This window comes from Dipodomys ordii, unplaced genomic scaffold (genome assembly GCF_000151885.1).
Source record: "Dipodomys ordii isolate 6190 unplaced genomic scaffold, Dord_2.0 Scaffold201, whole genome shotgun sequence".
Lineage (NCBI taxonomy): Eukaryota > Metazoa > Chordata > Mammalia > Rodentia > Heteromyidae > Dipodomys > Dipodomys ordii.
The window spans coordinates 790706-816938 of NW_012267417.1; the positions used below are offsets into that span (position 1 = coordinate 790706).

The 26233-nt window shown below is 43.1% G+C and overlaps 1 protein-coding gene across 1 annotated transcript in view; it reads right to left on the minus strand.

Moving 5' to 3' along the window:
• Positions 1 to 3575: 3575 nt before the first annotated feature.
• Fbp1 (fructose-1,6-bisphosphatase 1) overlaps positions 3576 to 26233 on the minus strand; it is a 28960-nt gene continuing 6302 nt past the window's right edge. Inside the window, exons 2-7 of the mRNA XM_013034932.1 lie at positions 19980 to 20142; positions 16615 to 16707; positions 10721 to 10861; positions 6776 to 6913; positions 5635 to 5754; positions 3576 to 4076 (exon numbers count right to left, since the gene is read on the minus strand). Of these exons, the coding sequence (XP_012890386.1) occupies positions 3885 to 4076; positions 5635 to 5754; positions 6776 to 6913; positions 10721 to 10861; positions 16615 to 16707; positions 19980 to 20142 (847 nt within the window). The 3' untranslated portion in view covers positions 3576 to 3884. The remainder of the gene's footprint in view (positions 4077 to 5634; positions 5755 to 6775; positions 6914 to 10720; positions 10862 to 16614; positions 16708 to 19979; positions 20143 to 26233) is intronic.

Genomic DNA, 26233 nt, shown 5'->3' on the forward strand with positions numbered 1-26233 from the left:
GACAGTGCTTTAGCACAGACACTTTGAGATATGGTGGCTGCTGAGCACTCTAGATATCAAGAATAGTGTCTATCTGGGTGGGTGCTGGTTGGCTCAAATCTATAACTTAGCTTCTGCAGAGGCTGAGATCTAAGAATCATGGATCAAAGCCAGACCAGGCAGAAAAACGTAGGACACTCTACTCCAATTAACTGGCAGAAAGCCAGAAGTGGAGGTTTGGCTGAAGTACCAGCCTTGAGTGAAAAAGCCAAGACAGATCAAGAAGCCCCAAGTTTAAGTCCCAGTATTGGCATTAAATTAATTAATATTAATTAAGAGGTTTGAGTGATTAGGCGGAGGAAGAAGTATGGCCAGTGTCATTTGTGTGCAATCAGTTACTGCTGCTCTGCAACAGGACAGGTCTTCTATTTTGTCATCATCCTTCACCATTTAAATGTTAGAAGTTCAAGTTACCCACATGGCTTCAAATGGCAGCTGCTGACCTTTCGGCAAATGCCAGAGTTCGAAAAGGGCTCACAACAGAGCGGAAGCTGAAAGAACAGCTGTAGTGAAGGTCTACAGGAAGGGAGAGCAACCCCTCCTACCGCTCCACCACCATTATTCCAGTGCCTCAGGTATTTTGGCGACAAGAAAGCTATTTATGACTTTGTTGTGTTTGGTGAAAGATGCCCTCATCTGGTGTGGGGATTGGGATGCTCTCTGAGCAGTTAAATTGAAATCATCCCTAATCCTGAAGTTGGGGGAGCAGGCTGCCTCACTCTGGGGCTTTTGGTGCCACATCTAGAATGTTTCATCAAATGCCCAGGGTCTTCAGCTGTATTTAATAGACCTGTGGTGGCAAAGCCAGGGTATATAAGACTTCAAGTCACACCGGTGCTTTCTGAGCTTTTGGCAAAGCACAAGGAGCAGCAAGGGCACTGTGGAAACCTACCTCCAGCCTCTGCTCCCCGTCCACTTCCATGCTAATTCACTTTGAAATACTTACATTTTGGCTTAAGGCTATGTATACTCTTAACTTGCAAAGTGAAAGGTGTGGCTATGAAATCTCCAAAATTCAAACCCATGGGTGGGGCCACTATATGCATCCTACTAATGCTGAGACAGAGAAAGCCCATTTTAAAAAAACAAAACAAAACAGGGACTGGGAATGTGGCCCAGTGATAGAGTACTTGCCTTGCATGCATGAAGCCCTGTGTTCGATTCCTCAGCACTACATAAGAAAAAAAAAAGCCAGAAGTGGTGCTGTGGCTCAAGTGGTAGAGCACTAGCCTTGAGCCGAAAAGCTGAGGGACAGCGCCCAGGCCCAGAGTTCAGGCCCCACAATCGACCAAAAAAAAAAAAAAAAACAGAAACACTCACAGACAAATATGTGCTTACTTGTGTGGGGATGTGCTTTCCTTGTAAAAGGAACCCCATGGGTTTGATTAGGAGTAGAGTCTCCACTATCATGGCAGTGTGACATTGCAGAGCCTTGGTTGCTGGTATCCCTGTGTAACCTTCAGTGGATCAGAACCCATCCCCTCATCTGCCTAAGGGCCACCTCTAAGGTCTCAAGTCCAATTCTGAGATCTTATAATCATCATCAGAAAATGTTTTTCCCTTCCCTGTTTGGACCATGCCTCTCCCCTTTTTCTTTTCAGAGTAAGGGATTGAACCCAAGATCTCAACCCATCCAAGGCAAGTGCTCTACCACTTGAGCCACACACCCAGCCCTTTGTTTATATTTTGTTTCTGAGGCAGGTCTCATTAACATTGCCAGGTTTGAGCTCAAATTCACCATCCTCCGGCCTCTGCTCTCTGAATAGCTGGGATCTTAGGCATGGACCACCATGTTCAGCTTGGATCAAGTCTACCTTGCTATGAGCTGGACACTTGGTTGCATTTGAAGTTGAATACAATAAACAGCATGAAACCATTCTATTCATGAGCTCATGTCTCAATCAAAAGACACTGCATAAAACATACACACAGAAATAAAGGAAAGGTTTACTTCTATTATCTTTCTTGGTTTCATTATGGCTCCAGGGTGGGGACTATTGTTTCCCTCACCTCACTATCATATCTTCAGAGCATTAAGAACAGAAGCCAAGGTTAAAACCCTGAAGCTTCTTTGTGAATCAGGTGACTTTCCTTAGAGCCCTTCCCCTCTCCTGAGTAGAGGAATTGCTGTGACTGAAGTACATTTTGTGGATAAAAGCAGATTCAATACTTAGGATCAAACTAAGGTTCTCATCAGAAAGACATGGAATTGCCGAGCGCTGGTGGCTCATGCCTGTAATCCTAGCTACTCAGGAGGCTGAGATCTGAGGATCGCCGTTCAAAGCCAGCCCGGGCAGGAGAGACCGTGAGACTCCTATCTACACACTGTAGCTCAAGTGGTAGAGTGCTGGCCTTGAGCTGAAGAGCTGAGGGACAGCGCCCAGGCCCAGAGTTCAAGCCCCATGACCGACCAAAAAAAAAAAAAGAAAGACATGGAATTGATGAAGAGTGGAGGAGAGAAGTAAGATCTATGCAGACACTTATTTTAATTCATATGTGAAAAATCACATTATTTTCTACACACATACCCGCAACCATATCAAACATGTAACTAAACACTTGCCATGGGCTGGGAAGTTGGCTCAGTGGCAGAGCGCTTGCCTTGCATGCCTGAGCCCTGGTTCGATTCCTCAGCACCACATAAGCAAAAAGAAAAAAGCCGGAAGTGGCGCTGTGGCTCAAGTGGTAGAGTGCTAGCCTTGAGCTGAAATGCTGAGGGACAGCACCTAGACCCAGAGTTCAGGCCCCAGGACCGGACCCAAAAATAAATAAATAAATAAACATGCCGGGATGACCTTTGGACTCACATACAGTCAAGGTCAGCTAAGAGCTGAACTTACCAGGTTTACTTTGTGAGAAGCACACTTGAACCCCTAATCAAATTCCCTTACATCGGGTTCTTTTGATGTGTGTATACCAGTACTGGGGCCTGAACTCAAGGCCTCAGACTCTCAGTTGGCTTTTTCATTTAAGGCCATCACTCTACTTCCAGTGTTGTTTTGTTGTTGTTGTTTTGCTGGCTAACTGTAGATAAAAGTCTCATGGATTTGTCTGCCAGACTGGCTTTGAACCATGATCCTCAGTTCTCAGCCTCCTGAGCAGTTAAGATTATAGGTATGAGCCACTAGTGCCTAGTTTTTATGATGAATTCTTGTCCTTATGTAATAGACTCTAGGAATTATTGGGCTTTGTTCAATGAAGCACCCTGCTTTCATAGGAAAACCACCATGGAATAATACTGTAAACCCTCATTTGTGATTCAGATGGTTACACCATGTACAGGCCAAGAAGATATACAGAGCTACCACCACTATCTTGGACATGACAACCTTGTTCTGGTTATTTCTGTACAGTCTAGAACAACATATACCAGAAGCAATACGTGAGCCTAGAACTCAGTGATCAGAACTCTTGAGTTCATATCCCAGCTCAGTCTTCTGGAAACCAGACAAATTGCTTCTATTCTCAGTTCTCCTTTTCAATAGCTACAAAATCTATTATTCATAGCATTTGATTCGTATGGTTATTGCAAAGACTAAATGAGTTGTCTAATGCATTTGTTCTATGTGTTTTTATCATTATTTGACACAAAGCAGTCAAGACTTCTTTTACAAAGGAAGAATATGTTTCTTTTGCCATTCACTTAAAATATACTTGCCCACCTGTGGCATTACAGAGATAGCATTTGGATTTGGAAGCATCAGACATTGGATAGTAAAAATATTCAGGCTGTCTAGGAATGTACAAGGCACAATCAGAGTTGGGTAGTGCCCTCTGAGATCAAAGGTCCAGATGCATGAAAGATAATTCTTTGGCGGTGGGGAGAGGTGAGCGAGGCCATCTCTTCATTTGGCAGCATGCTTCTTATATATCTCCAGGAATTCCATGACATCATCGGGGGACCCCAGGATGACTGGCGCCCTCTGATGGATATCCGTGGGAACGATATCTAATATAGCTTGCTTCCCAGTAGTAGCCAGCCCCCCTGCCTTCTCCATGACATAGGCCATAGGGTTACATTCATACAGCAGTCTCAACTGGAAAACAAAGAGCAGATACCAGTGTTATAGAGGGGGGACTCGTTTCTACACTCTCAAAACACTGCAATGGCTGGTGGGAGTTTCCAAGGTAACTAATACTTTTTTTCCTTGTGTGAGTGGTTGCATCTGAGACAAAATGAATAAGCCATTTGGTTAAATAAAACCATTCATCAAGCTGTTGCCAGCCCATAGATTGCCTAATGCAAATGTGAAGTAGACCACCTGGAATCGGGACAGAATGACATTTTGGCAGTCTTGATGGTTCCCTTTGCTTTATTGCCCAGAAACTGGACTTAATGAGCGATCCTGGGTGTGTTTTGGATGGAGCTTTGCCTATTCTAAACGTATTTTTTTTTAAATCCACAGTAGTGTCTGGCTGCAGACATCTGGAAAGCAGACTGGCTCCTCCAAACAGTGCAATATTGTTTGCAACTCTGTATGCATTCCTTTTACAATCCTCCCAAGGCTCCAGGGTTGGGATTTAGTATGTTATACATCCTGGCATTTACTTTTAAATATTAACTTTTTTATCATATGCATTTTCATGCAGTCTGCCTACTGAGCAGACAGCTCTGTGCAGGTGTTTCCTGACTACTTCCATATAGGTGTCAGGGCCAGACATGAAGGGGGACAAAAAAAAAAGAAACAGGAGGAAGAGGTTCAACATTTGTATTAAAAACCATTTTTTAAAGCCTTAGAAAGAAGAGTGCTATAAAGCAGGTAAATTATATAGCTTGGGATGGTGACAGCAAGCCCAGTGTTTTACGTAAAGAAAAATGTCTGCATGGAAGTTCACACCACATGTGTGCCATAAAGAGATATCTAGATATATCCCAGATACATCCATTTCTAATTTCTCTAACCTAGAAAAGCAGGTAACGTATCCACTGGGGGGGGGGGAAATAATAAAGAGGTCATAATACTTAAGGAAGCACAATGACACCTTGTATGGGAAGAAGAAAAGATGTCCCTTAGCCAACACAGAAAAAGCATGCCCCACCCTTGGCTTGCACACTGGACCTGTGCAGTAAGTGGGAAAATTACCTGAGCACTCTAGGTTTCCCCAGAGATGCTTTCCTTCCCTAAACAGTATCATTTTGCAAGTAGCAAATGTCAGGTTCATTAGTTATTTCTATTTCATGCCTTTTGAAAGTGATCAAAGAAGACCTCCATTTGCAATACATATTTGATTTGCTGCCTTGGAAATAAGACTAGACTATTTCATTTCACTTTATGAATGGAACTCATTTTGTCCAAGCCAAACCACACACCCACTGGAAACTCTAAGCACTTTTCATCTCCTCTTGACCATAACTCTATTAATTCTCTTTTGCCCCATAGCTTTAGAAGGACTCTCCAGAGAGTAGTATTTCTACATGTACCTGATATTGTCTGGCTTTCCCTGGAATCTAGAAAAGAATATGCCACAGATCGTTAGCAACCACCCGGAGAGCAGAACAGCTATCATAACCTTGCTTTCTTCCTAATGAAGTGGAATCCTACAGGCCTATCAGAAACCCATGGCTCTTAGTCACTTCTCAGAGGATGTGCATACCTTCCCACTGGGGCTCTTCTTGTTAGCAGGGTACAAAAAGATCCCACCATAGACAAGAGTGCGGTGAACGTCAGCCACCATGGAGCCCACGTACCGAGCACCATATGGAGCTGAGTTATCCTACAAGGTTAAAAACAATTATTAGGGTTGCAGAAAATAGAGGGGCCTTCTCTTTGTGTCCCCTTGGCTTATTTATACCCACAACCATTTGGCAAAGAGGTGAGGGGGACCTAGCTCAAGTGGCAGAACACTTACCTAATATGACCATGGCCTGGATTCAATCCTTAGTCCCACGAAAATAAGTAAATAAATTAATAATCGAGCATATTACAAAATGTGCTAAGAAATGGACTGGAAAAAATTCCATTTCCAGGAAGCAGGAAATGGAGTAATGGAGACAGCATCTCCCCAAAGTTCTAATTACTGTAAGAATTGCCAAAAAGGGTATATGTAATTGGCTAAGAAATTAGGGCAGGTATCACAAAAGTGTACCATTTAGCAGCACTTTGAAGACTGAGAAGGATTTTGCCAAGCAACTGGGCAGGAGAGGACATGTGCTTTTCCTAGGAGAAGGGTTGGCATAAGCAAAGGCAAAGGGGCCTGGGGTATAGAAGAATACTAGAGAAAGGGAAAGGAGAGCTAATCAAGGTGGAAAGAAGGTTTGAGGCTGGCTCTGAGGACCTTGGATGCCCTGCTAATAGTCTGTATCTTGGAACATAGCTGCTGCCAGTGGCTTTGGAATGAGGGTAGAGCAAATCACATAATCCCCCATAGGGCCACCTATACAGCCCCTTGTCTTCTATCCACTAACTTCTTAGTTTACTACTTGAGCCACAGCTCTACCTCCAGCATTTTTGGTGATCCGTTGGAGATAAGAGTCTCACAAACTTTCCTGCCCAGGCTGGCTTCAAACTGCCACCCTTAGACCTCAGCTTCCTGCATAGCTAAGATTACAGGTGTGAGCCACTGGCAGCCTGCAATTGATTTATTCATAAGCCAAGAGTCCCAAATATGGTCCAGGCCTCTTTTCAACCCCAACGGCCCCTTTCCCTCTCAAAGGACAGCTACCCCTCCCCCAGAGCTGCCCTTCACGCCAGATGCCTGGTCATTGTACCAGCTCACTTTGGTGCCCCGCACTTACTGGAGGAAACTTTTTCCTCTGGAGATACTCAGTGATGGCAGGGTCAAAGTCCTTGGCATAGCCCTCATTAAGGCTGTAGATGTTCCCTTTCTTTTTGATCTTCACATTCTTGTCCACCAAAATGAATTCTCCGATGCTCTTGGACACAAGGAAGGAAATGTGAATGAGAACCTATCTGCCCCAAGCATGAGCAAGGTGTTGAATGGGCTGGTTGGGTTAGGCTAGCCCAGGAAGTGGCCTGGAATACCAGTGACTCCAGCCAGCTGCTTCAATAATTGTGACCCAGCTAAAGGGAGACAGTAGTAATGAGTGAAAGGAAATCAGGGTAGATAAAAATGGGTGCTGGGGAAGTCCACAGGGAGCTTCTGACTTTGATTGCAAATGTTTACAGTAAAACAAGAAAGAAATCTTACACACACGGGTAAAATCTGAGCAAGAACAAGGGTTGTGTGTCCAGAGCAATGATTTTACACACACATACACACAATGCTGGTGCAGGACAGACAGGAGACTACAGTACATTTCTACCTTGATTTTTTTTTTAATCATCTCTTGGGCTGGGAAGGTAGCTCAGTGGTAGAATGCTTGCCTTGCATGCATGAGGTCCTGGGTTTGATTCCTCAGTACCACATAAACAGAAAAAACCAGAAGTGGCTCTGTGGCTCAAGTGGTAGAAGGCTAGCCTTGAGCTGAAGAGCTGAGGGAAAGCGCCCAGGCCCAGAAGTCAGGCCCCATGACCAAAAAACAACAACAAAAAAAAATCATCTCTTTCATATGTTGCTGCAGAGAAAAATGGAGCCCTGAGTTTTGAGTCCCAGAATGCCATACACCTTTGTTATACAATTAATCTAAGTGCACCTCCCCAAACACAGCCCCAGCCCTAAGCTTCTGACTTTTTGTTCTTCAAAGGAGACTTGAATTGGTAGAGAAGGGTCCCATAACTACTGCTTTGGACTAATGGTACAGACTGCTAGTAGGTAAAATATGACTGAGACTCTCCTCATGGGCAGGACACGTGCTCTAATGAGAAGAGAGGTAGTTAAGGGAGGCCAGCTATTTATTCCCATCCCAAACACCGGTTCCTGGAGTGGGTTGAAACTAGAAAAGGAAGAAAGCAGAAAGGGAGAATAGAATTAACAGTGGTCATGGGAAACTATCATTGCAAGAAAGTCTTTGACGTATGTGTACACGTGTGTATGCACACATGTGCCAGTACCCAGGCTTGAATGCAAGGTTTGGGTTTTCTCCCTTAGCTTTTTCTGCTCAAGTCTGGTACTCTACCACAACTACCTTCACTTCCAGCTTTTTGGTGGTAAGTTGGAGATTAGAGTATCATGGGCTTTCCTGCCCAGGCTGGCTTCAAACTGTGATCCTCAGATTTCAGCCTCCTAACTAGTTAGGATTAGTCATGAATCACTGAGGCCTTCTTTTTTACTTTTATGCCTTAGGATTTGAACTGAAGGTCTCATACTTGCTAAACAGGTATTCAATCACTGAGCTATACTTCTAGCACCTTTTTATGCCTTTGTTATTCTTGTTGTATTTCCAAAATATTTGACCATAAATACAGGAATAGTCTTATATCTAGTAAAACTAACACACACACACACACACACACACACACACACGTATATTGCAATAAAACATGTAGAAAAGGAAGCCATCTTGTAACCAACAGCAGCCATTGCATGCAAAGCTCAGGAAGCCATGCCCTCCAGGCATCCAGTTTGGGTATCCAGCCTGAGTGTCCTGGGTGGGGGTGTGAAGAAAGGGAGTCTCTACATAAAGAGACAAGAGACATAAATGCCCCCTTGAAAGTTAAAGCTGCTAGAAATGCAATCACCATGGTTTTAGCAGAAGCCATCAACCTGTCTTTGCAGCAAGCCAAATCACAAAGGAAGCACTTAGCATCTCTGTAGAGGGAGGCTTGGCTGCCCCAGGCAGCAGTGAGCTGAAGGATTCAAGTCAAGGAAGGGCTGGCAGCCAGCAAGGGAGCATTACAACAACCTGCTATGTTCTTGTTTAGATGTGAGAAGAGAAAAACCTTATTGACACAGAAACTTACTCCTGTAGACAGCATCTGCAAACTAGAAAACAAGAAGAGAAGATTTATTTTCTTTCTCTATGTCCATTGACTCAAAGGTAACACTGAAAGCACCAGAAGAATAATGTCTGGGGAAGCTGTAAATGTCTAAACAGGCAACGCATCAGCAAATACCACTGACTTCAGAAGCTTTGTCCTGGGCACAGACTGAACTTTGCTCCGATTCTGCCACTATTTTCCCCTGACTTCACTTCATCAGACATTTTAACTAGTGCTATGCCCTTGCCTTTGTTTATTTGTTAACCGTCTATGTTTCCAAGGAGGTGAAAGTCCAGCTCTGATCAGGGGTCAAAGGTGACCCTTGGTCTGATGTGTATCAGTTGTCACCCATGCAATCTGAGAGGCCTCCCTGGAACCAGCATGCCTTGCACAGAGGATTCTAGAATCCTGTGTTCAATTTGTCAGCAAAAAAATCACCGTAGAAAGTGTTCCATTAATGGCTGACATATTTCTAAAAACAATTTATGAACATAATTCTTTCTCCCTTGGCATCCTGGACCAAATGCTTAATGAACGTGTCAGTGTACTGAAGATTATTATTTCCAGCTTGTTTTAGTGATGAGTTTAGTTGCACAGAAATATTTAAAGAAATTTCTTTCTCTAATTTTACCTGCTCTGTTGGAACTGTCATCTAACTGAATAAATAAGCAATGGGCACACTAATGGACATGTGGAAATACCTATCCACAAATTAAAACTGCTAGTGAACATTTTTCATGGCCCCAGGGACTCCTCTGTGTGAAGTAACTTTTCTCTGTAAGGTAGACTTAAGATTGATCTTCACTTCCTTCTTTTATTTTCTTTTGTTTTGAGCTCCTTAAAGCCTACACAAAATTGCAAAGGATAGCCGGGTACCAGTGGCACCTGTAATCTTAGCTTCTGGGGGGGGGGGCTGAGATCAGAGGATTGCAGTTCAAAGCCAGCCCAGGCAGGACAGTCCATGAAACTCTTATCTCCAATTAACCATCAAAAAGCCAGAAGTGAAGCTATGGCTCAAATGGTAGAATGCTAGCTTTGAAGAAAAAAAAGCTCAGACACAGCACCCAGGCTCTGAGTTCAAGCCCTAGGACTGGCGCACACACACACACACACACACACACACACACACACACACACACAATGCAAATATTAACTGAAGGTCTATGTGCACGCACATACCACAGATAAATTTGGGAGCTAGTTTGAAGAAATAATGGTGTTCACTGCTTTCGCTGGGATACCACTCACCTGAGGAAAACCACCTCTTGTTGCTAAGCTAGAAAGGTAAGAAATGGATACAGTGGGGTGCACACAGGCCATCTGCCAGCCTGTTCACATTCTCTAGTGTATTTGAGCTGACCAGCTCAGTGCATCACACATCTAAAAACATTACTGTTTCATGATTATTGTTGTTGTTGTTATTGTTAATACAGTGTTTCTTCAAACACTGTAAGCCTTGGAGAGACTGGGCTCCATTCCCAACTTAGAACCATTGCTAGACTCTTTGTCTCATCTCAGTCTCCAGCCTTTCTTTCCCCGGTGTACTTCCATCAGCCCAGGCCTGCCTGGGCTCCATGGGCATTCCACTCACTAGCGTAATGGTGGTTTTATTTTTTTTAATTCATCTTGAAACAAAAGACCTGATCTCATGCTCAGTACAGACATCACTTCCCACCTCCATTGTCTTTCGGTCCTCGGTCTCTTCCCTGCTCCAGTGTTACACTGTCAGCCCTCCAGAGACCTCCATTTCTACACACCTCTTACTACACACACACACACACACACACACACACACACACAGAGCAGAAAAAACTACCTCACAGTCACCAACTAAGCACCCAGCCTGCCTTTAGATGGCTCACCGGGTCCAGCATGAAGCAGTTCACACCACTCTCCATGGCCAGGACCAACATGGTAGCACTACCATAGAGAGCGTAGCCCGCAGCCACCAGGTTCCGGCCCGGCTGCAGAGCATCCTTCTCGGAAGGCTCACCAGTGGATTTCTAGAACAAAAGAAAACAAGTTTTGTGGAGTGTTGTATTTATTTTTCAATTTAGCAGGATGCATGTTAAGGTGTTCTTCTTCCCTGAGGGGCCCGAATGCCCACATCAGCAGCATCCTGATTACATTATCACCACAGCCTTCCCCCCAACTTCCTGCATCCACCGCCTTCTTTCCAATCAGGGTCCTCCTCCTGCTTGTCTAATTTGATATTCCCTCATCTCTCCGTTATCACTTCCAAAAAACAGCATGCCTTCTTGCCAGCTCCTGCTAATAGAATCTAATTACAGGCATCAATGTCTTTCACCTGCCCACTCCATCTTTATTTAAATAAATTAACGCAGGCCTCCAGGGCAGAGTCTGGTGAGGAAATCAATTTCGTGAGCTCTTGCCAGTCATAGCGCAGACCCGCTGAGTAGTACAGTCGGTCATACAACTCCTACATCAAAGACATTCTCAGAAATTCAGGGATTTAGAACATCTCCCTTGAGTTATTACAGGGTAAGACAGTTGCTGCTTGAATATTTGACCGTGACTCAAGGAAGAAGCGATTTTAGAGCTGTTCTCCCAGACATTGGGAGTAGAAGAGTCATTATCACAGGCCAGGAAGAGTAGGAAGGAAAGTGGGATGAAGATTGGCTAGGCAATGTGTACGAGGTCTTACTTGAATAGAAGAAATAAGCCTTGGTGTTCTACTGCACAACAGGGTGACTATAAATAACAATCATGAACTATGTTTTAAAACACTTAGAAGAAAGGACTTACAATGTTCTCACCATGAAGAAATGATCAACAAAGAGAAAGATGCTTACCCTGATCTGAACATGGTACCCTATAAATATGTATGATTGTTTCAACATTTTTTTTTTGTCAGTGCGGTCCTGAGCTGTTTCACTCAAAGCTAGCACTCTACCACTTGGAGCCACAGCGCCACTTCCAGTTTTCTGGTGGCTAATTAGAAATAAGACTCTCATAGACTTTGCTGCCCAGGCTGGCTGTGAATTGCAAACCTTAGATCTCAGCCTCCTGATAGCTAGGATTACAGGCATGAGCCGCCAGCACCTGGCCCGATGTCTCAATTTAAAAATTAAAAAGAAGCCTGACACCAGTGCCTCTCACCTGTAATTCTAACTACTCAAGAGGCTGAGATCTGAGGATCATGGTTCAAAGGCAGCCCGGGCACAAAAGTCCCTAAGACTCATCTCCAATTAAGTACCAGAAAACCACAAGTAGTTCTGTGGTTCAAGTGGTAGAGCACTCACCTTGAGCTGAAGAGCTCAGGGACAGCACCCAGGCCCAGAGTTAAAACCTCATGACCAACCCAAAAAAAAAAATCGGAGGTGTAGCTGTGGCTCAAGTGGTAGAGCACTAACCTTAAGCACAAAAGCTCAGGGGCAGCGCTGAGACCCTGAGTTCAAGCTCCAGAAGTGGCACACAACACATACCAAAAAATCCAAAAGAAACACATTTCACATCACAAACCAGTGCCAAGCAACATGCACATATGTACTCACTACAAAAATTTAACAAAAGGATTATCCTGCCCATGTAATTGTAACTCCTCTGTACAGTATGTTCACAAATAAAATAAAATTAAAAAAAATTTAACAAAAGGATTATCTCCAGGAGTCCTATTGTTCTTATTTCCATTAAAATCACAGACCTCTAGGTCATGTAACCCAGTTTGACTACTATTAGGGATAGGAAATTTTGAGGTGTTTCCTAAATTGTCTTTTCTTATTGTTAATTGCTTTCTTTACTAACACTTGGTTAGTTTATTCCTTGAAATGTCTCCAGACAAATCTTTCACCATAGATACTCAGCTTGAATTTAAACAGAAACAAAAAATAAATGTCCATTTCCCTCCAATTCCTTTATTTCTTCCCCCAGAAGCTAAGAATATCTCTATCATAAAACTGGAGAAGGAGGTTACCCAGCATATTATCCTAGGTACTTTATTCCTTTACCTTTTAAAAGTGTGGTACATAGACCAACTGCATCAGAATCACCTGATGGATTTCTTAAAGCACATCCTCTGCTGAGACCCTTTCTAAATTAAAAAAAAAATAAAGCTGTCCACTGTAGTACATGCTTGTAACCTCAGCCACACAAGAAGAATCATAGACCAAGGTCATCCTGTGCAAAAGCATGAGATCCTATCTGAAAAAACCAAATTAAAAGTAAAAGGACCAGAAAAGACCACACAGCTCAAGTGGAAGAGTATTTACCTAGAAATGCAAGGTAAAAATATAAATTTAAACTTAGGTCTCAGGAGCTGATATCTGAAGATTGCAGATCAAAGTCAGCCTGGGCAGTTAAACCTGCAAGATTCTAATTAACCACCAAAGCATCAGAAGTAGAGTTGTGGCTCAGCTAGTAGAGCATTAGCCTTGAGCACAAAAGATAAGGAACAGCCCCAAGGCCCTGAGTTCAAACCCCAATATTGGCAAAGAAAAAAAAAAACATCTCTGTGGCAGCAGCGCAGACTTGTTAGGATGGTGCTAAGAACCTGAATTTCATCATGTGCCATACGTGACTCTTGGGGTGACTGGCTAGTTAATTGTGTAAATTGTGTTGAGTAATTTGATTTACTTTGGCTTGTATTCAGCAGATAGTACTGTTCCACTCAACACAGACTAAACGCAGGTCAAACATTTGAATTGTTTTCCTGAAATGGCCAATTTTGTCAATGTACCACCCTGAAAAAAAGAAATGAATGGCCTTTGTCAACATGGACTAGCTGTCAGGGGATCATTTATACAGTTACCCATCTCCCTTGAAACAGGCCTCTCCATAGGCTCTCTTGTACTCACTGTGTCAAGGAAACAGTCCCCCAGAGATATATTTTGCCCAGAATCATCCAAACCCCGTTTGGGCAAAAGTGCAAAAGTGAACAACTACTCCCTGAAATATACCACCAAACACACTTCTGTTTCCTTGTATTGAATAAGGAATGCTAACACTTGGCTATAACCCCATGTACTATAGATCAAAAGAGAGTCCACTAAATTATGGATTTTGAGGAATACATTTCTAGCCCAGCCTCCTCCCTAATGCCTGCCTTTTGCTCTGCAAACCCCAGCAATGGATGATTCCCCTATTGGGTGTGGGTCTATTCCTCCTCTCACAGGGCTCAAGGAAGCAGAAGGTACTTGACAAACTAGAAAGTTGTTGGATCCTACCTTTCTTTACCTTTCCAAGGCTGTCACCTGCTAGAGGTATTGGTTTTGATTTTATTTCCCATAACCCCATAAGGAGTATCAGAGGAAAGACCATAGATTCAGGACACTTGTAGTGCCAGAGGAGAAAGTCAGGTGGAAATGGCTAAGGAAGAGTTCTGTCATGTCATTAGTGGTCTTTCCTCATGTAGGCAACTATGGTCTCTTTTGGAAGTTATTCTTTTAGTCATGCAGACATTGCCAATTTGAATGTAGCTGGTGGACAGTGAGTAGACTAATAAGTGATCCAAAATAATTTCATATGGATAGTTTTTTTAATTTTTAATTTGGAGAAGAAAAATAAAAAGAAACTGGAAGCTCAACAAAAGTTGCTTCTAAACATGCAAACATTATCTGTTATATTACACGGCAAAATAAACACTAACAGCACTGATTCCAGTTCAGTAATTGGACACACATTCTAGCCAGTATAGTTGCCCAACACCCTAGAAGAACCTGTCCCTTCTGCAAGCCTCCAGCCAGGGTGAGCTTAAAGACATACTGCTTCAGCAGCTGCCTGGGCTATATACCATGAAAGATCCCATTAGGGACTGACTATCCAGGAGTCACAGGGGCAAGACCTGACCCAATGTACCATGCTCTTTGACTGAGCATGTATACCAAGGAGCTGGATTCTAGCCAAGATCAATCTCTGCAGAAAAGCAGGACAGGTCTCTGCGGAAGGATCACACATATCAGTGTATATTCCAAAGCATCAATAGGGCTTTCAAAAACTTCAATGTCATGCTTGACTCTGGATATTTCATGAGATTCACTTCAGGTTAATTGAGAAGACTGTGGCTACTAATCATCTGGCTATTCTAGGCTTCTTAACTCAAGCTACTGTTGAAAAGAAGGATCGATATTTTTAGTTGATAGCCAGTGCCTCAAATTGCTAGGAATTTTTTTTTCCTTAAGAGAATTTTGGAAGGGGAGTTTGAGATGAAAAATGAGGCTGGCAAGAATCAGTGATGCTTTCATTTGAATTACATAATTAACTGGAGGTCTTCTTCCACATGGAATAATTTTGTGGCAAATCTCTCTCATTATACTATCGATCTGGTATCTGGCAGGGAAATGACATCTCTCCATGTCTATTGCAGGAAGGGTATGTTTCTTAGGCATGACTTAGGAAAGAGATGAAACCCATATGCTTGAAAAGAAACTATGTATAATAGTAGACTCTACACCAATCTTAGATATTCAACTATTATGGGTCCCACTTCTTAAGTTGTGGCCTCTGTGCCCTGGAATAGGCTGAAGCTGAGTAAACCATTTAGATGAAGAAACACAGGCTTGACCAAATCATCAAAAGTTTCCTTGGGGTGGGTTTCTGTGGTAGAGTACTTTCCTAGCATGCCCTATGTCCTGAGTGGCATAAAAAAGCAACAAAAAATAAATGAGAGCTGAAGCCGATAGGACCTACTTTTGATTTTATAACATTTTGTGATGGCCTTACAGGTATTCATTCTACTTGATTTCTCTCCAATGCAGTTGCAAGACACAAATCAGGAATCTGAGTTCATGTCCTGCCTCAGTGTATTATCTGTGACTTAGAGCAGGTTTGGCAAACTTTGTCCACAGTCAGACAGAGAGTAAAAACTTTTTAGGCTTTATATATCATCATATAGTCTATATTACCATTACTCACCCCTCACAGTGTAAAACAAAGCCAGCCAAAGACAATGTGTGAATAAATGAGCATGAACTTATACCAATAAAACTTTATTTTGGGAGGGGGGAGGGGGGTCCGGTCGTGGGGCCTGAACTCTGGGTCTGGGCACTGTCCCTCAGCTCTTCAGCGCAAGGCTAGCACTCTACCACTTGAGCCACAGTACCACTTCTGGCTTTTTTTTCCTGCTTATGTGGTGCTGAGGAATCGAATCCAGGGCCTCAAGCATGCAAGGCAAGCGCTCTACCACTGAGCCACCTTCCCAGCCCCTAAAACTTTATTTATATACTCATGTTTTACCTGAGTAAACTTCATATAAATTCCATGGGTCAATAAGATATTATTCTCTGGATTTTTTTTTCCACCAGTTAAAAATGTTAAACAATGATTCTTTGCTCATAGGGCATATGATTAGGCAGTGAGCTGTATTGGGCCTGGAGTAAAACATGGGAGGGAGCTGTGTCATGGTTTGCAGACCTCTAATTTAAAGGACTTAAAGGATAATTTTTATATAATCTCAATTGTCATCAAACTGTTAAGAAAACTGTTATGTTCATGCCATATCACCATTATACCTGCTGTGTCTTTTCAAATTTCATTTTCCATCATAAAAGGAAGATATAGCTAAAAGAATGAAATACCTTTCTGTTTTTTACTATTTTTTTTAACTATTTGATTATGCTTTAACAATTCTGTAGCTCTTATTCTGCAATTCAAGCTGGAAAAGTCTCAGCGCTTGACACAATCTTCTCAGGCCTCCTACAGTTTCACTGCACATTCTGACAGTTCTACCTCTGTGAAACAGGACCACCTGTGTCACCTCCACTTTAGTCCCAAACCAGGTACCTGCTGTACCACATTTTACCTTTCTGTAGATGCCAAAGATGGTTCCGATGGACACAAGGCAGTCAATGTTGGAAGAGCCATCAAGTGGATCAAAACAGACCACATATTTACCCTGAGCAAAGGGAAAAAATGCAAACTCAAAATACTGTAGGAAGATAGAGGAGTATTTACTCTAAGCAATAAAAGAGGGGTTGCAGAAGAAAACTCAAGAAATCTGGCATTTATTGTTTTATACTATCAGGGAAGATAAGAGGACATATACACACATTTATAGAAATATGTATATACCAAAAGATAATTAGGCAAATAAAATATAGAGGAAAAGTATGATCTAGAATAGAAGTATAGAGTAATAAAATACAGATAAGCCAAATTTTTTGGGGGGAGGATCCGGTTGTGGGGCCTGAACTCTGGGCCTGGGCACTGTCCCTCAGCTCTTCAGCTCAAGGCTAGCGCTCTACCACTTGAGCCACAGCACCACTTCCGGCTTTTTATTTTTGCTTATGTGGTGGGGAGGAATCGAACCCAGGGCCTCAGGCATGCAAGGCAAGCGCTCTACCACTGAGCCACCTTCCCAGCCCCAAGCCATAATTTCTTATATCGTTGACAGAATCTGTTTACAAATTTGATTTGAGAGTCCTGGCAGCCAAAGGGAAAAAAGAGAAACAAGAGTAACCATTTCCTCTTCGTTTATAAGAGGAAACCAATTCTCTTGGTGAAACAAAGATTTTTCCTAGTACTCAGAATTATAAGAAACTTTTCAACCCGGCACTGTTGTCTTACTCCTATAATCCTAGCAAGTCTCACTCGTGTAATCCTAGCTATCCAGGGGGCTTATATCTAAGGACCTCAGTTTAAAACCAGCCTAGGCAGAAAAATCCATGAGACTGTTGTTGCCAATTAACCAGCAAAAAAGCTGGAAGTGGAGGTGTGACTCAAATGGTAGAGTACCATCCTTAAGTGGAAAAAGGCAACTGAGAGCATGAGGCCCTGAGTGAAAGAAAGGAAGAAAGAAAGGAAGGGAAGAAGGAAGGAAAAAGGGAAGAGAGAGGGGAGGGGCCTTACAGGTGGCTGCATGAGGTTGCAATGCACATTCTCAACAATATTCCTAGTACAAACCCCACAGGAAATCACCTGCTCTGGTAGAACCACCAGAGAGCTATGTAATATGCTGCTGGAGCTGACTGGAATGGGCTCTTCAGAGCTAAATGGGTCTATCTTTTCCCAGCTCTGTTTTTAATTATGTCATACTGTGTGTGTGTGTGTGTGTGTGTGTGTGTGTGTGTGTACACACACACACACATGTACCAGTACCAGGGCTTGAACTCAGGGATCACACTCTTGCTCACCAAGCCACACCTTTAGTACAGCATTTTTCTTAATTAATTAATTGGAGATGGAGTTAGATGGATTCAGTAATTGGAGATGGAATCTCACAGATTTTTCTAGGCTTGTTGGCTTCCAACCAAGGTCCTCCAAGTCTCAGCCTCCTTAATAGCTAAATTACTAGCACCTGGCTCAATTATGTCTTATTGGTACCATTAAATCAATTTATGGCTTGAGTATTTCCAACATTGCATTAGGTAAGTACTACAAAAAGATTTTTTTTGAGACACAGTTTTACCTGTTTATCCCTAGGAATTTTCCATCTCCACACTGGAATATCTTTAAGTATTATTTTCAAATATTCTGGCCTAGATTTATATGATTCCCTGACCGTTTATTCTTAAACCAACTTTGTGGATATAAGAGAAGCCATAGACTAAAAAAATGAAACATGCCTACCACAAAATCATATCTCAGGCAGAGAAGAGTAGGGTATCTGATGGAGAATGCACAGGAGAGATGCCAATGACTATAAGAGGCCCAGCAGAGAAACACATGAACCCTGAGTCTGGCATGTATTGCTATTTTAAGAATGATGTCAAACAAGTTAATAAGCTTTGGCTTCTACCCTCCCACTAAGGTCAACACAGGCAGTCTATTTGTCTTTTGGGTTTTGATAATTCTTCTCCTCCATGTCTTTAAATCATCTCAATCAAAGACAGAGAGTGATTTCATATAACTCCACATCTAATCTCAAAGGTTTTTACAATTGCTGTTGTCTTTTTTTTTTGTCAGTCATGGGGCTTGAACTCTGGGCTTGGGTGCTGTCCCTCAGCTCTTCAGCTCAAGGCGAAAGCCCTACTGCTTGAGTCACAGTGCCATTTCTGGTTTTCTGTGGTTTATTGGAGATAAGAGTCTCACGGACTTTCCTGTCCGGGCTGGCTCAGCTGAGCCTCCAAAGTAGTTAGGATTACAGGTGGGAGCCACTAGTGCCCAGCTTTGCTGTTGTCTTATACAAGTTACACTTGTTCTTTCAATGGTTATCTTTAGCAGTCATTTGTTGCTGAGTTTCTACCATATTGGGGTAGAAGCTAAGACACAGAGAATACCGTTTAGTTTTTGCCCTTAAAAAGCAACCAGACCAGCCTGGCACAAGCAGCTCTCACTTGTAATTCTACCTACTCAAGAGACTGAGATGGCCAGGCACTGGCAGCTTTAAGCCTGTGATCCTAGCTACTCAGGAGGCTGAGTAGCTGAGGATCACTGTTCAAAGCCAGCCCAGGCAGGAAAGCCTATCTTCAGTAAAACTACCAAAAAACCAGGAAGTGGAGCTATCGCTCAAGCGGTAGAACGTTAGCCTTAAGCACAAAGGCTCAGGGACAACACTCAGACCCAGAGTTCAAGTCCAGGACTAGTCCCCTCCCCTCCCCCCAAAAAGAGGCTGAGATCTGAGAATCATTATTCAAAGCCAGTCCAGGCAGAAAAGTCCAAATGATAGAGTGCTAGTGCTAACCTTGAGCACAAAATCTCAGGGATAGAACCCAGGACTGAATTCAAGTGCCAGGACTTGCACACACACACACACACACACACACACACACACACAAAGCAACCAGACCAATAGGCCTCCAGAATATTTCAATGCTTGAATCTGTGAAGGAAACTTGGAACAGTCTACAGTCTAGTTTAGCCACAGGGTCAGACGTGAGGGCTGGGGATTTGGTGGTGGAGATGCAGAGAAAGAGCCAATCATCAGAAGCCAGTCTTTGAAAAGCCTTGAACAGGAAGTGGCGCTGTGGCTCAAATGGTAGAGTGAAAAGCCTTGAACATAGGTAATAGAAAGAAACAGAAATGAGCTGTGGGAGGCCATGGGTAAGATGGCAAGAGTATGAGCTACAGGTGGGAAGACAGGTGGAAGACATGGTAGGGTCAGCAAAGAGAGACAAGAGTGACACTGAGTGAGTTCTAGGAATCAAGCTTGGAGAAAGAAGTCATTCCTGAATCTGAGAAGAAAAATGGCTACATTCAAAACCTTCAACGGTGGAAATGCACACCCACCCTCTTGTCAGCTTCTACGATTATGGCCTGTTTATCTTCTTCAGATACAAGAACACATGTGGCGAAGGACGACTTTAGCATGTTCACAACCAGGTCATTGGAGAGGACATCCAGCTTCTTAACTTGGTCACCTGTCACATTGGTGGATCCAGCAATGCCATAGCTAGAGTGAAGAGAACCACAAATAATAACAATAACACTGTCAGAGCCACCAGAATGTACCAACAAACCCACCCAAATGAGTATGAATTAGGATTTAGAACAAAGGAAAGGAGGCATGTGGCATAGAAGAAACAATAATAAGAAAGGTGTCCATGCCCTGGATGAGGGAGAAATGCTGTTATTCACCCCCAAAGGCCAGTATCTGTCATGGTAAGCCACATGTAGTCAAATCTATGTTTCCTCATCTCTTCTTTTTCATTGTGCTACTCATAGTCTTAAAATACTTCCCTAGCCACACTCCCCATAAAATGTTAATTTTAATAATACAAATAAAATGTGTAACTGCTTATTACTAGATGTATATCTATGCTTCATATGGGAAAAAAGTTAGAGGGTTTTTGTTTTTTTGTTTTTCTTCCCACCAAGATTCAATTATTAACTCCAATGCATGGGTTAAATTAACTAGTTAAGAGACCCAACAAAGCCCAGCGCTAGTGGTTCACGCCTGTAAACCTAGCTACTCAGGAGGCTGAGATCTGAGGATGGAGGTTCAAAGTCAGACAGAAGCAGAGCTGTGACTTAAGTGGTAAGAGTGCTAGCCTTGAGCAAAAAAAAGCTAAGGGACAGTGCCTAGACCCTGAGTTCAAGCCCCAGTACTGACACAAAGAAAAAGAGAGACAGAGACAGAGACCCAACAAGCAATGACACTGGAGTTGCAAGGAGAATTGAATGTTAAGTAACCCAAGAAATGTTGTGGCTTTATAACTCAGAAGATCCTAAAGGAAAAGGAACATTGTTCCTTCTTCACCCCCTCATTTGATAGAGGAGATTCTGAGATGCCTGTGGGCTTCTCCAAACTACACAGACAAGTAGCACTGAGATATTTTGTCTCACAGCCTGAGCTGTTTTTGTGGTCTCCATTCCATGAAAGGAATCCTAGGGGACAGAAGGTGTGGGGGGTCCTGGAGCTCTTTATTTCTGTGCTCCCTACAAGTAGGTAATTGTAGAATTCCAAGAATCCAAAAAACCTGTCCAAAATGCTTCATCACAGCCCATGGTTGAACACAGATACATGAAGGAGGCACAGAGCAAAGTAAGAATGTAGGTATGCAAGAGAAAGAGCAGCATGGAAGATATTACCATGTAGCTAGAAGTAGAAGATATGGGGATATTTGCACCCTTGTCAAGATGGTGCATGGCTTACAATAAAATAAAATTTAAAAAAAAAGATGGTGCATGGCTTGCCTGGGAAATGATTGTTACTGCAGCAGTATTTGTGATTGATTTAACTTCTGAAAACACATTATCCCGAAACAGAGCCAGTCCTAGCAACCATCCAAACCCAAATGCCTTGCTTGTCTGGCCTGACTGTATGTGGGAGGTCTTGCCAGTTGTCTTATCCAGCCCAATTGTCAGCATCAGCCATATTGGTGCGACCCTCTCCCAGTCCTGGAAAGCAGTATCCCATCCCTGCAGCCCCACTTCTGGCCTCTTCCTCACTATTATTTCATGAAGAAAAGACCAAGGGACCCAACATACTTTTTTTTTTTTTTTGTTCCGGTCGTGGGGCCTGAACTCAGGGCCTGGGCGCTGTCCCTCAGCTCTTCAGCTCAAGGCTAGCACTCTACCACTTGAGCCACAGCGCCACTTGCGGCTTTTTTTTTGCTTATGTGGTGCTGAGGAATCGAACCCAGGGCCTCAGGCATGCAAGGCAAGCGCTCTACCACTGAGCCACCTTCCCAGCCCAAACCCAACATACTTATAGCTACAGTTCATGTCCTAGAGCTTTCTGTCTCTTTCCACACCATCTCTTTCTGAACTCAATGGTAAAGCCAACACTGGTGAAAGAATAGGCCAGCCTGCATCTGGATGGACAAGGGGGCTGAGCAGGGCCACAAACCTAATGAAATATTCTCACTCGCCACAGTAGAACCATTTTCTCTCCTTCCCAGCCTGAGATTCCCACCATTAAAGTTACTACTAAGCAGTTGGAGGCGTTGTTCAGCTGAATGAAAGCATAAGGTCCCGAGTTCAAATCCCAGTCTCGGACAATTTAAAAAAAAGTTACTATTGATTCATAAGTGTAGTCACAACTTACATGAATACGGGAATGGAGACAGACCTGGTTCATAACTCAGCTGTGCAAGTCCCCTTCCTCTGTGAACCTCCCTCCCTTTTTGCATGTGCCCCAAGGGAAATGCCATCTGCCACGGGTGTTAGAGGATTACCATACATCAAGGGTTTGGCCAAAGCCTTTGGCATCTAACAGGTACGGGGGATGATGAGAAGCTGAGGTAGAAGGGTTAAACTCTCTGATGGAGAGGGTACCTAAGACATTACTATAATAAAAATACATTGCTATAATAAAACACTTGAAGCAAGGTCCTTGGAAAGAAAAGCTTATTGATCTTACAGTGTAGGAGGCTGAAAGCCCAACCAGCCCAGCACCAGCTCTGGTGAAGGCCCTCTTCACTCAATCACCTCAATGTCTTCCACTACAATGGTGGGGGGATTGGTGAGAGAGGAAGAAATCCCATGGTGAGACTGGAAGTCAGAGTAGGAAGGGCCAGTTCTGCCTTCTCTCTCAAGGCTCCGCCTAACGCTCCACCTTTTAAAGGTCTTACCAGCTCTCACATTGAGGACCACACCTTAAGCACATGACATTTGCTCACCATAGAACATGGGAAGGAAAACCCTACCTCATGCTTGTGCCCCCAACCAAGTTCTGCTCTTCCTGCCCACACAGCCACTGTCCCTTTTACTTCTGAAAGACCTGTCCGAATGTTGATGTATTCCACAAGTATTTAATGGGGACCTTATTGCTGGGGTTAGTATGCTAATAGGACAGGGCCACAAGAGGTGGCAGAGCCTAAACAGGATGGGAGTTGTGTGGTTCATGCATGGCAGGATGAGCAGTGTTGGGGAACCACCCACATGCTGCACTGAAAGGCCCATCTTCATCCACCATCCATGGCAGCCAATCATCCAGTTCTCTGCTTCCCTATCCTTCCCCTCAGAGCTCCACAACAGCTAAAGGTGATAGCTACCATGTTACTTGGAAACTCCTCTTTCATCTAGTGAGGCTCCCACCCTCCATTTAACAGGAAGGCCCCTCAAGCCCCTACTTCCTGTGCTGTGTAACTTTCCTACAGCACATGACAGGAGGGCGTCTCCAGTGAGCACCGGCAACCAGACACCCAAGCCAGGCACTGGTGGCTCAGGCCTGTAAGCCTAATGACTTAGGAGGCTGAGAGCTAAGGATCACACTTCAATGCCTGCATGGGCAGAAAGTCTGTGAGACTTCTATCTCCAATTCACCAGCAAAAATGCCAGAAGTAGAGCTGTTGCTCAAGAAGTAAGCATCCTGAGCAAAAAACAAAAAACAAACCCTAAAGGATAGTGAGTTCAAGCCCTGAGTTCAAGCACCCAGTACTAGCATGCGTGCGTGTGCGCACGCGCGCACACACACACACACACACACACACACACACACACACATGAAAAGAACCCTCAAGAATACAAAGTAATTTAAGTGATTCGAAAGTTGAATCCAAATTTGGAGAATTCATTGTCGACTGCCAACCAATAATAGCAGCAGGTAGTGGGAAGTAGCTGCTACAGTATTCTGGTGAGGATACACAGCCATGGTGAGAGGGAAAGCTGGGTAATTTCTCCCCGCACAACTCAGCAGGAGCCTCAGAAGGGCTGTAAAAAGTCAGCAAGGTAACACATGTCCACGGGTCAACGAAAAGCCAGAAGCAGGGAAAGCATCTGTGACTGACAGGGGAAATAAAAAGCCCTGAGAAATTCCGTCAAGGACAAGAAATGTACTCATTACCTTACTCATGTAACTGTAACCCCTCTGTACAGGATCTTTACAATAAAATAAAAAAATTAAATAAAGGGGAAAAAAAGAAATTCCATCAAGGGACTAATGAGAATAACTCTGGAATTGGAGTTTGTTTCCTCAAGTCTGCAAAACTCCAGATGAAAAATAATGAGTCTAGCAGGCTGATCAGTCATGATTCCTCAAGGATCTGAAGATTTGATTAGCCAGCGTCTCCACTACATAGTCAAATGACTGTGTGGCGAGCACGTGCTACATGTGTGCAGACTCATCAGTAGGTATGGGCCTTGGCTCTATTCCCTGTAGAAAGAATAAGGTGACAAATGGGCTACTGGGTTATAGGGAAAACATTACACAACCCTAATCAAAAAAGGCTTTCCTTGCAGCCAGCTGTACCTTACAACACAAAGTTCAACAGTAAAGAAATGGCTGATATAAGCAAATTGTACACCCCTGGGCTTAGCTCTCCTCTCTGTACCCTCAGGAAAGGAGGTACTGGTACTTGTGCAGGACAGTGGTCTGATCTTTGGAGGAAGCTTGTCCTAAATGAGAATTCTAACAGAAGGCAAAGACACCAAAAGAGCTTTTCTCCAACTCTTCTTTTTTAGTCTCAAAGGAGAACTATCAGATTGTCCAAAAGAAATACTCTAGGCTTTCCCTGAGAAACACTGGGCAGAAAGCAAGGGATAGCTTGTAGGCCTGAGCATAACTGGCCACTAATGTGGGGACAGAATTTAAATGTCCTCCATGCCACAGCAAGAACAGAAGCCAGACTGTCTGCAAGCCAAGAACCCAGAACTCTCTGTTGGGGCATTGTATCAAGTTGCTTTCAGGTACTTGTGGATTACAACTGGAATTCAAAAGCTTAAAGTATCTAGGACATGATTTTAAGTTGTGCCATTTCAGAAGACCCAGGGTATTTGCCTTCTACATATGTAAGCCAAAGGTAAGCTTTGTTTGGACACTAGAAAAGAAAACAATAAACAACACTAAACAGTGTCATTGTGTGGATCTTGAACAAAGGGACTTGTGCTCTCATTTGGCTTTTTTACTTGAAGCTGGCATTATACCACTTGAGCCACACACCTCTACCCGTGTTTGTTTATTTTGGTGGGGTTTTTTTGTTTGGGGGCATTTTTTTTGGCTGGTTAATTGGAAATAATAGTCACTTGGATTTGTCTGCTTGACCTGGCTTTGAACCTTGATCCTCAGATCTCAGCTTCCTGAGTAGTTAGCACTATAGGTATGAGCCACCAGCACCCAGCTCATGAATGCTATGTATTTTATGTTTATTTTGATCAGTCTATGAAATATAGAGTTCTATACATAGCTACATATAATCATCTGAGTAATTTTAATAAAAGGGAATCTAAAACATCTGTAAGTCAGATAGGCATGGTGATTCACACTTATAATCCTAAAACTTAGGAAGCTGAAACAAAAGGATCTCAAGTTCAAGTCCAGTCTAGGTTTTATAGCAAAATGGGGTGGGCCATTTCTCAGTCATTGCATCTGTGGTAGTTTACATTAAAGCCACCTTTAACAGCATCTTTGAAACACAGGACTAGATAGACATGAGGATGGGGGCCAGGGCCTTGACCTACTGACTGATTTAGGAATATTTCCTCTCCATGTCAACACAAGAGTGTAAGCAGCAGCTCCTGAGACTGTATGCAAAAGACCAAGCTGGTTTTCAGAACACCCAACTGAGAAAAAAGAGGTCGATTACTGCCTAATCCTTATCACTAAAGTCCAAGGGAACACTGGTTTGTTATTGATTGATTCCGTGGTAAATGACCAACTACTCGCCCAGTCAGGAACATCCAAGGGTTAGTCAGAAATATGTTGAAAAGGTGCCAACCAAGCAATTTTCAAGGTCACAAACCCCTACCTTCTCTTTCATTTGCTACACGTGGGCTGCAAATGGACAGATGACAGAAATATGCCTGACTACTCATGTGTCTCTCATGGGAAAGGAGACTCAGTTCATTCTTGGGTCAAGAAATATACAATGAATCTGATACAGTGTTCAATAGTTTAATGTTCTAAATGGTTTGATGTACAGGCAAGCATAGGTGTCTATTAGCTGACAGGAAATTCCAAAGTTCCTCAATTAACTAATTTAATTCTAAATTAACAGAACTTCTTTATTATTTTCTCCCACCAAGCAACAGAGAGGCCCTTGTTCATAAAAGCAACTTTTCTAGACATAATGTGACCAGGACAGGGAGGAGTCCCTGTGACC